General features: G+C 52.5%; 1 protein-coding gene across 1 annotated transcript; it reads right to left on the minus strand.

The window, feature by feature from the left end:
- Nucleotides 1–7,078: 7,078 nt before the first annotated feature.
- On the minus strand, nucleotides 7,079–11,191 carry NOL12 (nucleolar protein 12). Its single transcript, XM_042890092.1, has 6 exons — nucleotides 11,057–11,191; nucleotides 10,864–10,969; nucleotides 10,618–10,666; nucleotides 9,323–9,465; nucleotides 8,287–8,381; nucleotides 7,079–7,854 (listed from the first exon to the last, which is right to left on the minus strand). The coding sequence occupies exons 1-6, from the start codon at nucleotides 11,131–11,133 to the stop codon at nucleotides 7,683–7,685; spliced, it is 642 nt and encodes a 213-aa protein (XP_042746026.1). The 5' UTR covers nucleotides 11,134–11,191; the 3' UTR covers nucleotides 7,079–7,682.
- Nucleotides 11,192–11,220: the final 29 nt, after the last annotated feature.

An 11,220-nucleotide genomic window follows, 5' to 3' on the forward strand; every position in this document is an offset into this window, starting at 1 on the left:
GACGCAAGGGCTTCCCATGGCCTTTCCAATCCTGCTCTGGTGGCCGCATTGGGCTCATGGGACGCAAGGGCTTCCCTCGGCCTTTCCACTCATTGTCTGTGCCCTTCCCAGCATGGGGAGGCTGCAGTTTATCCCGGAGGTTCTTCCAGCTGCACTCCAGCTGTTTCCTGGATGGGTCCCCTCGTTGTCTCTCTGCCCCCCGTGCAAGGCCAGGCTGAGAGGTCTCCTTTTGGCTTTTCCATGTGCCATCTGTCCGTCCTGTAGGACTCATGGAGCGTGGTGGCCAGGCTCCTCCCTGCTTGTTTCCATCCATGCTCTTCCCAAGGCTTGGGGGGTGCAGGGTGTTCCCCCAGCTTTTTCTCTCACTGGCTTTCCCCATGCTTCCAGCCTGCCAGGCAACTTGGCTCCTCTCTGCTCTGTTCCTCCAGTCCTTCTCTGTGTGCTGGGGAGGGCTCTGAGCTCCTCCTGCCCTCTGTTGCAACCTAGAAGCTGGGCTGGGGGATCGGGGGCTGTTGCCTCCCCTCTCCAGCCGCTGAGTAGGACTTGTGGGCTCTCGGGGCTTCCTCCAGTCCCTCTCCGCCCGTGGAGAAGGGCACATGGGGCGCAGGGGGACCCCGGCCCTCTCTGTTTGTCGAGCCGGGCTGGGGGAGCGCCGGGACTCCTTGGAATCTCTGCTGCACAGCTCAGGGTGCCAGGAGAGCCGCTGACCCTGGGGACACACAGGACAGAGAGCAAAGGGAACACAAGTGATAGCAAGGAGGGAAGTAAGGTGGCATGGGAGCTGGGAGACAAGTTGGTTGGGTTATGAATGGTGTTGCAGAACCTGCACCCCTATGCATAGAGCCAGCTTCTATCCAGGAGAAGCCTCTTGGATGCAGGAATAGGGGAAAATGTGGCAGGAGAAAACAGCCAGGTCTCACCTCCCTGGGCAGGCTGGGGCTGGACTGCCTCCGAATGACTCTGCCTTTGCTGGGTGGCACTGGGGTCTTGCCATCCAGCCGCTCCACGCGGCCCTCCTCCAGTGCCTGGAAAGCCTCCAACGTCTCAGATTTCCTGCAGACACAAACAGCCTGTCTGGCTACTGACTGAGCCCCACTCCAGGCCTACATCTCTGCCTGCCCCAGATGTTGAGGTCTCCACCCTTTTGCTGTAACCATCCCAGCTTCCTCATCCACATCTCCTTCATGCCATTTCTTTGGATCCTCTGCACTTTGCCCCTTCCTGTCTCATCCACTGCCTGGTCCCTGTTACACCTTTGTATGCCCCATGCCACCATTGGGCTGCCAATTTTGGAGCCACTTCTGCTTCTCCAGCTGAGGACTCACCTGGGGACCTCTCGGCATCCCTAATCTTACTAGGATTTGGGAGCTTCTTTCTCCTTTTCCCCATTTCCCAACTCTACAGCATGTCCTGCAGCTCCCAGGACGTGGCTGGGAGCTTCAAATCTGAGCTGTAACCCGCAGCCCTGCTCTCTCCAAGCTATGAAGTGACCTGTGGGAACAATCCACTGCAGAGCTCTCTATTGCTCCTCACCTGCGCTCACAACCAAATATCCTCTCCACCTCCACTCGGCCAGGGCTGAGCGTGCGGGAGCCACGGCGGTCAGCAGCATCCCCACGGCCAAGGCGCTTGGGTTTGGGCAGGTCTGCCAGCACCGTGTACTCCTGCCTCTCCAGCACACGCTTCCCCTCTGTGCCCCCAGCACTGGGGTGCCCACGGGGCTCCCCAGCCCTGGAGGAAGATGCCAAATGCCTGCTGCTGCCTGGACCAGGAGAGGAGCTGCGGCCAGGACGAGGTACAGAGGAAGCCCAGGAAGGGTCAGGTTTTCGAGGTTCCAATGAGAAATAGCCACTCTCTATGCGATGCTTTGCCCAGCCCTCCTTGGGCTTCTGGCTGGCAGGAGCACGCTCTGGAATGGAAAGAAGACTGTTGAATGAGTGGTGTGTAATGCTTCTCTGCCCACAGCAAAGCAGGGCTTCAGGGTTAGGAACAGGGGGTCAGAGGGAAAACCCAGACTGCATGGTGGGGTGGGAGCACAGCAAAGCATGTAGGGAGGCAGCAGCACCATGTTTTATGGTGAGCACACCAAGAGAATCCCACAGGAGAGCAAACCACATGTACCTGCTTTTGGCACAAAGACTTCTTTCCTAATGCTCGGAGCCTCTGTCCTCACCCAGGATCCAGAAGAAAAGGGCTGACCCCACCTAGCTCTGTCCACCTGCAGCTGTGTGTTATCCTTGTGGCCTCTGTAGCTCATTGTGTCCTGCTTGCCTGATCCCAAAGTGGTGTCCAATAGTCTGGTCATCTCCCAGCCCTGACAGACAAATAAGGCAGGACTTTGCAATGGGGCTACAAGTTACTGGGCTGGAACAGGGCAAAGAGCATGTGTGAGAAGTGAAGAGTCCCAGCTGACCCCCCCAGCATTTTGGAAGCTTCTGAGTATGCCCAGCAGAAGTGGCTCTGAGGGGACGAGGAGGCTGTAACCACCCAAACCAAGAGAAGTGCCCATCTCACCCTGCCTTCAGTGTGGCTGTGGGGCTCAGTGCTGGTTTCTCCATGCTGGCCCACAGTGCTGGGGCCGAGTGGGGGCTGTGCCCTGCTCTGGTGCCAGCTGTGGAGCAAGGAGAGGACAGGCAACTGTCAGCATGGCTGCAGAGCCTGGGAACAGGGAGCAGTCACAAGAAACACAGGCAGAGAAAGCGCTCAGCCCTTTTTCCCTGGCAGAGTATAGAATCATCAAGGTTGGAAAAGACCACCAAGGTCACCCAGTCCAACCATTAAGCCATCACCACCATGCCTACTAAACATATCCCTCAGTGCATCGGTGATATCACACCCCATTTTCCCCATCTTCCCCCTCCGTCAGCCTCTGCCACTCACCGCTCTGCGCCGTCTGCCCGACCCACACAGATGTACACCTCGCACTGCGGTGCTACGATGCGGACGGAGTCCCAGGGCCCACCTGGGTCTGCGTTGGTGCTGTGCCCCGCCACCTCTGCGTCATGCTCCTGCGAGGAAGGGGGGGATGCAGCCGTGCCATCGCCGTGCCGGATATGAAAGCACATGAGGATGAGGACTGGGGGAATCTCTGCCTGCAGCCACCCTCCAGCATCTCCCCCAGGCCCGTTACCTGCAGGGTTTAGGAGCAGTGGTAGGGGGCTTCTCTGCCCTCCCTCTGGCATCTGGATACGCTCAGAGATGGCTCTAAGCAGATCGTAAAGGGCTGCAGTAATCTTAGAGGGCCCGGGGGCCAGGGGGAGAGGGCAAGGAGGAGGGCGGGAGGCTCATTACTATTTCATGATCCCCGGCCTGGTGCTCCAAGAGGACAGCGAATGACACGAAACCCTCTGTGAACATGAAACCGGCTGACGCCTGGAGGGATGCAGCGCTCTGCAGCCGCGTGGCTCATGCTGGAGGATGGGGTCAGACCCAGCCCTGCATCGCATGAGATGTATCCCCTTCCACTTTTCCTTCCAGGAACAGCTCACTGCAGCCCCAGGGAGATCTGCCAGGATCATGTTTTAGGTAAGAATCATAGAATGGTTTGAACTGGAAGGGACCAACAGGCCTCAGACATGAAATCCAGGGTGGGTTCCACCCTTGCCATTCCCCCTTCCCTCACCGTGCTATTTACTTGCACGTATCTGTATTGCTTCATCCCTCCTTCCCTTCCCAGGATCTACGGAGCTTCTCCTAACTGCATCCAGAGCCTCCCTGCCAATGTGGCTCCAGCTCTGCTCCAAGCACAGTTAAATGATGGACACCACGAGCCTTTGTGCTAGGGATTTCCATCTCTACAAAGTCCCAGGGCTGAACAAAGCAGCTCTTGATGTGGCATTCATGGCACGCAGGTGGGATGGAGGAGCTCACCTGGGCAGCATGCGGGTGAACCCTTGAGGCACGGAAGCAGTGTTGGCACAGGTTCCTTGCAAATATGTTGGCTTCAAAGTTGGCACAGGGCACATCATTCACTGAACCTGGCATCCTCCATAGGGATGCAGGTGCTCTGGCTGCTGGGCTACAGGGAGCAGCTAGGAGAAAGGAACAGCAGCAGAAAGCTGAGCTTTCAGCTCCACATCTTCAGGCTCCTATGGAAGCACAAATGTTATTCTCAGACTGAAGCTTGCTGCACTAGGCTGGCCATGCTAGAATCAAAAGGCATCCAGATGCAAGGCCATTAGTGTGACCCACACAATAAAAGGGTATGTAGCAGCAGGAGCCTTCTTTTTTTAGGAAGGGATACTGCTCTGCACCCTTCAACAGGTTCTAATGCAGACTGCCTGGGGAAGGCACGATTTCTTGATTCACCCACTGAACCCAAGCACTCACTTGCAGGCAATGCAGAGAGGAAGAGCCCGACATCCAGCCGTGCCCACTGCTTGCCACACGTGGTAGGAACCCAGAGCATCCTGCTGCCTGATGAGCAAACCGTTGCTCCCCACATCCCACAGGGCTTTTGGGGCCCACCGTTGGCCTCTAGCACTCGTGCAGCCGTAGGTACCCTTCCCGGTGCACCCCAGTATCCCCAGTACCTCCACTTCCCCACGGCTCCCAGCACCGCTCTCCCCGCCGAGCTCCCTTTTGAATGGAGCTCCCCGTGGGAATTGCGGGCAGCCAAGTCCCGCCCACTGTCCTCTCATTGGCCTCGACCGGGCACAGATTTGAATATCGCCCTCTGAGTGGCTGCGTGCCGGCGGGCACGTGTGCGGGCACCCACGTGTCGTTGGCAGCGGTTGGGCGATCGACCCGAGCGGGCCGAGAAAGCAGTGGGGGGGGGGGGGGGGGCTGTCGCTTTTTCCTCTCGTCCCCATCCCCTGCCAAAGAGCAGGCCTGGGGCTCCTGCCCCAGGAGATGGTTAACAGCGGCAGGATGGATCTGCAAGCACTAGGACTCCTAGTGCTAACCAGCTCCCTTGGCTCTCAAAAGCTCTCATCCCGCATCCCGTGAGGTTTATCCTCGGTTCCTTTTTTGCAGCAGCAATAAGACTGCGCTGCATGCAGCCTTGAGCTCCTTACGCTCCACAGGAGCAACGCGGCACACCTCACACACACTGCAGCTTCATCTTTGCACTGAGCTCCAGTTTCTCCGTGACTATTTGACCTTCCCCTCTCGTTTTGATCCTCTGTAATCCCAATCACATTTTTGTGCATGCATGTGTGCAGAATCACAGTCTAGCCAGCAAAAGCCATCATGCACGGACACAGCATATTGGAGCTTCACATCCTTTTCGTGCAAGCTCTTGAACAGTAGCACCACCACCACCCAGGTCCCCTATCTCTGGGGACACGGCTGTGGCTGAGTGTGGGCATTGGCCACAATTGGGTGACCCTGGGGCACACTGTGGTCATGGCGATGACTTTTCAGTGCAGCGGCCACACTAGCACGGTGATTTTTGCAAGTAGGACATATGCAGAAGCAGCTTCCTCATCAACAGCTGGAACTCATTAGTGAGCAGCCAGAGGGAAAAAGCAACAATAACACTGAAAACTGTCTTGAAAAGGAGGGTAAGCAGCAAATGACACAATGACTCTCGCACAGAGAGACTTTAAACCACATGCTGGATGTGCCTGGCAACTGCTTCACACATGAACTCATGTGTATGAGCTGCTATCCTTCACCCAGCATATCCTGGAGTAGCCCAATTCCAGCCCTGCGCATAACAAAGCGGGCGAGGGATGAGTCAGTAATTCACATTACAAAATCAAGCTTGAATCAATCAGATGGAGAAATCAATAGCACAGCAAACAATACTTGTGGTTAACTCCATATAGGATTTAATGGTTCTGCTTTCCCACTTTTTTTTTTTTCTTCCCCCTGAGCATGGAAGGCTTTTCAGGATTTCAGCTGTGGCTTGAGAAAGACTCAGAAGTTATTAGGGCCAGTAATTCTTTTAAATCACCTGGCAGCAAAACAACAAATACCTCGGTGTTGCTGAGGCCACTCTTAACATCCCATCAGGCTTATAATGAGGTATTTCAACACCGTCCCACTGTCATTCCAGGCTTCCACAAACCCAACCCAAAGTTCACACTCCACGTTTCAGCAGGTTTTGCAGCATGACAAACACATGGACTGCAAACAGCGGCCATTCCAGCTTCAGGGCAAACTCCTTGGGAGGCAAAGTGCAAGTCTCATTGTGCCTCTGGTCACCTTGAGGCACCAAGGAAAGGGGAAAAACTGCTGTACTGTACAACCCTGACAGCTAGGATCCAAGCATGTCATCAGACTGTCAGCCTTGCCCACAAGTTGTGTTTCTGCATCTCTGAAACACCTAAAAAGTGAAGGTGAGACAGGAACAGGCTAGTAAGCTGATGCCTCCACAAGGCCTCCAACATCAGTTCAGTTACTTTTTTCCCCTCCCGTTTCTAGCACAGGCAATTTGCTTACTCACCCACTGCCACATTTCCAATTTTCTGGCGTGGGTTTTGGCCACAAAGGCCTTTTTCCCCTTTGTCATTTCTGTGTGCCATGCCAGCACACACATAATAAAGGAAGATGCCCCATCCAGGTGCTGGTCAGAACCTGGCAGAGGCAGGATGGCCACTGCATCCTACAGACACTCCATGACAGAAGTCAGTGTGCTGCTCAGGCTCTTTTCTCTCCTCTGAAGATTGACTTTGTTTTACCAGAAGCATTCCTTACCCCAGCCACGCAGATGCATGGCGACTTCTTTTTCTCTCCTCTTGAAGACATCCACGCTAAAACACACACACCAAGGTTTCCAAGCAGAAGACAGCCACCCTGAAGTAATGCACAGCCTCTGCCACTCCCATCCCAGAGAAGGCCACACACATGCAGCAAGGGTAGTAAGGGATTTCATGCTCCTCTGAGCTATCAGAATGAACATCGGCACATTCAGCAGACAATGGAATGAGCCATTCCTGCTCTGGCGGGTTCTGTATTACCACAAAAACAGCTCCTAGCTATTCCCTTTCCTGAGCACCAGTAGATTTTAAAGATTTTTTTTTCAGCAATAGGAATCATTAACCCTGTTTCCAGCTGGTACCGGTATTAACATCCAGCTGTTATGCTTCAGTTAAGCCACATGTATTTCTCTTAGCAAAATGACTACACAGAATAAACTTACTGAATTTCATATGGGATAGACACCAAAAAAATCACAGAATGGCCCGGGTTGGAAAGGACCTCAAGGGTCATGAATCTTCAACCCCCTGCCACAGGCAGGGCCACCAACCTGAAAAACAAAACAAACAAAAAAAAAAGCATCCCTGCATTTGGCTGTGGCACAGATGAAGAAACATGAGACAAGATGACACCATATCATCCTGGAAAAAGAATTTACTGCACTGCAGAAATAGCAATGCATTGGTTCACAAGCGGAAGCGGAGCTCTCCCCAGTCTCACAGCCCTGACAGTGTGTCTGTTGCATTCAGCTTTAGATTTTCTCCTTTAATAAAGCCAGTTGAGGGTTATGCCATACAGAGAATCTGACCTCCAACAGAAGATTTCAGAGATTCTGTGGCACCTAGGTACTTCATTGGAGACCACTGCAAAATAAATGCAGTGTCTAGTGCCTGTGGCCAACACACAGCAGGTGAATAAGGCTGAACTGGGCTCAGAGAGCCAAGTAAACAAGGTCCTTGATTGTTACAAAGGGGTCGCAAGGAACAGCAGCCCAGCTGCTGAAAACAGTCCCAGCTGCAGCTCTGAGCACCTGGCTCTCAATCTTGGTCGCGGCCCATTTTGCCCGTCAGTCTCCGTCGCTGAGTCTTAGTGGTTCGCCTCATGCTGGGTTTCTGGATTTTCTTAAATGGACCTTGCCCACGCTGGGGTCGCTTTCCTTTCTTCTTTTTCCGGCTGTGCATGTGCAGCGTGGCAGTAAGAGAAGAGATCCTGGGGAGGATAGGAAGAGAGAAATGTTTGGGCACCAAAGTGCACTGCAGAAAGGTGATACTAAAACAGCAGCAGGACAGCCCTGTGTGGCCCAACAGGAATGGACACAAGTAACTGAATGTCCCAGGGGAACTCTACTGTGCTGGGCACCATCCTGACAGGACAGGAGAAGGACTAGACAAACAGTTCAGGTCAAAGCCCGACCTACACCACATCCACCTCACCCCGCTGTTACCAGAGATCAGTGTGATAGAAACAGACCGACCCAGGCAGGCTTCCAGACTGCCAGTGCCCCCTGCTGGCTCCTGTCCACCAGCACTCAAGCAGCACAACATGCCCTCCCAGCAATCACACCACTGATCTGGAAACAAAACATCTTCCTGATCAGCTCACACTGCCCAGCAGCAAGCAGCTGAATGAATTTATACGTACTTTTCAGATAGGAAAGGGTTTCTGGACTTCTTGGGCATTGTTCTTGCAGGCTTGTTCACCATCTCTTCCCCCTTCTCTTCTTCTTCACTTTTTCCCTTAAAAGAAGAAACAAACACATCTTTATGAACACATTAAAACAAGCAGTCTCACAATTCTGGCATCTTTGCTACCTTCTTGGCTTCATTCCTATTTGCAAAACACAGTAACAGATCAACACTTCAAATTTTACACAAGCCTTGTTCAAGTCTCAAGGTTTTGCTATTGCAGCCCTCCAGAAAGGGACAAGCAGCAGAAAGTCCTACATTAATCAATCAACTTCAACACAATCTTACTGGCTACATCTGTGAATTGGAAGTTTCAGCTTTTTCCTTAAATTACTATTAAGGCCTCCATAACCTGATTTTCAGATTAGAAGATGTCCTTAAAAGTGTAAAAGGTTAACTAATCAATACAGCACTTTCCCAAGGTGTTCAAATCCACTCACAACTCATAAAGATCAGAAGGATTGCACCAGTCAGTACCATAGAGCCTTTATGAAACAAACATGAGAACTCAGTTAAAATCTGTTTTGAGAACAGAAGCAACCACAAGCACAACCAAAAGATTTATTTGTGGTCCAAGCATAGGATTGTGGAGGGCAGAATCCCTCCTCAGCCTAGCAGTAACTGTTCATGGACAGGTCACAGAAAATCACAGAGGACAGTCCATGCAGTGAAGCCCAAATTCTCATTACTAGCGTTATACCTGGTTTTACAATATTGTGTTCTCCCTGTCCAGATCTGTGGCACCTTCTACTAACATGAGGTTAAAGAGCAAACAATCCCAAGGCAGCTTAGAAGAAAGCTGCTCAAGGATGACATTTCTTCCTCTGCAGTGGCACAATGTAAGTTGTGGAGAAATGTGAAAATTCAGTTTCCTCCTTCATCTTTGCTCCTAGGCAGCTGCAAGCCTTTTGGCACATCCATGGAGTGCCAATCTAACTAGCCTCCAGAACATTTATAGTTGATGCAATCAGACAGTCAGCAAGAGGTGGTACCTCAGAGGTGGTCAGTCCCAGCTGGCGTGCACCTGAGAGGTCCAGGTCACTGATGGTTGTCACTGTTACAATATGGTTTGGGTGGTCAATGTTCACTGACTCTGTCCGCGATGTCACCAAGTGCTCCAGTTCATCAAACTCATCTAGAAAGACAAAAATATCAGCTTTCCACAAAGTGCACTCACAACAGCACCACGCAACACTAGATGCCTGGGCCAGAGTGGCTGGAAAACTGCATGGAGGAAAAGGATCTGGAGGTGCTGGTTAATGCCCAGCTGAATATGAGCCAGCAGTGTGTTCAGCTGGTCAAGACCAATGGCATCTTGGCTTGTATCAGAAATAGCACAGTCAGCAGGAACAGGGAGGTAACCATCTGCCACTGTATTCAGTTCTGGTGAGGCCACACCTCAAGTGCTGTGCTCAGTTTTATGCCTCTCACTACTAGAAATACATTGATGCTCTGGAGCATGGCTAGAGAACGAAGTGACGCTGTGAGGAGTTTGGAGCACAAGTGTGACAGGGAGCGGCTGAGGGAACTGAGGTTGTTCAGTCTGAAGAAGAGGAGCTCAGAGGAGACCTTATTGCTTTCTACAACTATCTGAAAGAAGGCTGTGGCAAAGCGGGGGTTGGCCTCTTCTCCAGATAAAAGCAATAGACAATTATAGGCAGTTGCTTCAAGTTGCACCACAGGAGATTCAGGTTGGAGGTTGGATATTATGGAAAATTTCTTAGCAATGAGTGGGGATGCATTGGAACAGAATGCTCAGAGAGGTGTCACTGTTCCAGCAGGTATATAAGGAAAGGGCAGATGTATTACTTAGGAACATGGTTTAGTAGGCTATATTGGTGGTAGGTGGACAGTTGGACTAGATGATCTTACAGATCTCTTCCAACTTAATGATTCTATGTTTCCTGCACTATCATGTGGGGGGTCAGGAGTCCAGTCTTTGCATGCAGGGTTAAGGCATGAAGGGCAAGCTACCTCTCCCAGCCAAGATCTCAATGCCTTGGAGATACCCTCCTGCATGGTCCTTCCTGTCCAACCTGCCCAGTTTTGTTTCCCACTAGGGACAGGGGGCCCCCATTCAGCCCATCGCACGAGCTCTTGCCCAGCTTCTCAGGGGGACACGAGAAGAATGATGCAACGTCCCTTTGGGGTAGGACCACTGTTACAACTATGCCTGCCCAGCTACAGAGGCTGTTCAGTTTGGTGCCTCTCACAGGCAGTTAACTCCTCTGATACTCATTCTGTTGCAAAGGAGCCCAAACCCTACAGGCACAGAGGACATACATACCAAGAGCTTCCTCCCTTTCACGCAGCATCTTCAGGTACTCCTTGTGCCTCTGGAGAGACAAACAGGTCACTACAGCAACCTTGCTGTTATAAGTGTCCATTCCACCCCAACCCCTTCACCCACGAGGTCCCACTCTCCCCCTAAGTGAGGGAAGGGAAGTATGAGGACCCCAGGAAACAGTTGCTACGTGCCTGCCCCACAACCCTGACATGGCAAAAGGTCCTTTGTCATCAGGAGGAGCTATACCTCCTCTTTCATCTTCCTCTGCTCTTCCTTCAGCTTCCTCTTGATCTCCTCCAGGGCCACCTTCCTCCTCTCCACCTTCCGTTTATGGAAGCCAGTCAGGTACTCCCTAAACACCGGGAACAGAGCAAACCTTCAGCTTCCAGCGGCCTCGTTCCCCGCTCACTTTGCCACCTAGAAGCCCTCGTAACCTCACCTCCGCCTCTCCTCATCAAAAGTCACCACCAGCCGCGATGCCGCACTTCCAGACCCCTTCTTCTTCTTCCGACCCATGGCTAGCCCACGCTGCCGCCACCCCACTTCCGGTCAGACCCCTCTTCCGGTCCAAGGAGTCCCCGCCTCTTCCGGTCTGCCCATTTC

Source organism: Lagopus leucura, unplaced genomic scaffold (assembly GCF_019238085.1).
Source record: "Lagopus leucura isolate 7727_CA_CO unplaced genomic scaffold, USGS_WTPT01 Super-Scaffold_100159, whole genome shotgun sequence".
Taxonomy (NCBI): Eukaryota; Metazoa; Chordata; class Aves; order Galliformes; family Phasianidae; genus Lagopus; species Lagopus leucura.

What these genes read in the sequence shown, in the direction of transcription:
- NOL12 (XM_042890092.1), bottom strand. Translation starts at nt 11,133, where the DNA reads ATGGGTCGGAAGAAGAAGAAGGGGTCTGGAAGTGCGGCATCGCGGCTG. An exon ending in TGAAAGGGAGGAAGCTCTTG is followed by an intron (nt 9,466 to 10,617) that starts GTATGTATGTCC and finishes TTGTCTTTCTAG; the next exon opens with ATGAGTTTGATGAACTGGAG. An exon ending in TGGGACTGACCACCTCTGAG is followed by an intron (nt 8,382 to 9,322) that starts GTACCACCTCTT and finishes TCTTCTTTTAAG; the next exon opens with GGAAAAAGTGAAGAAGAAGA.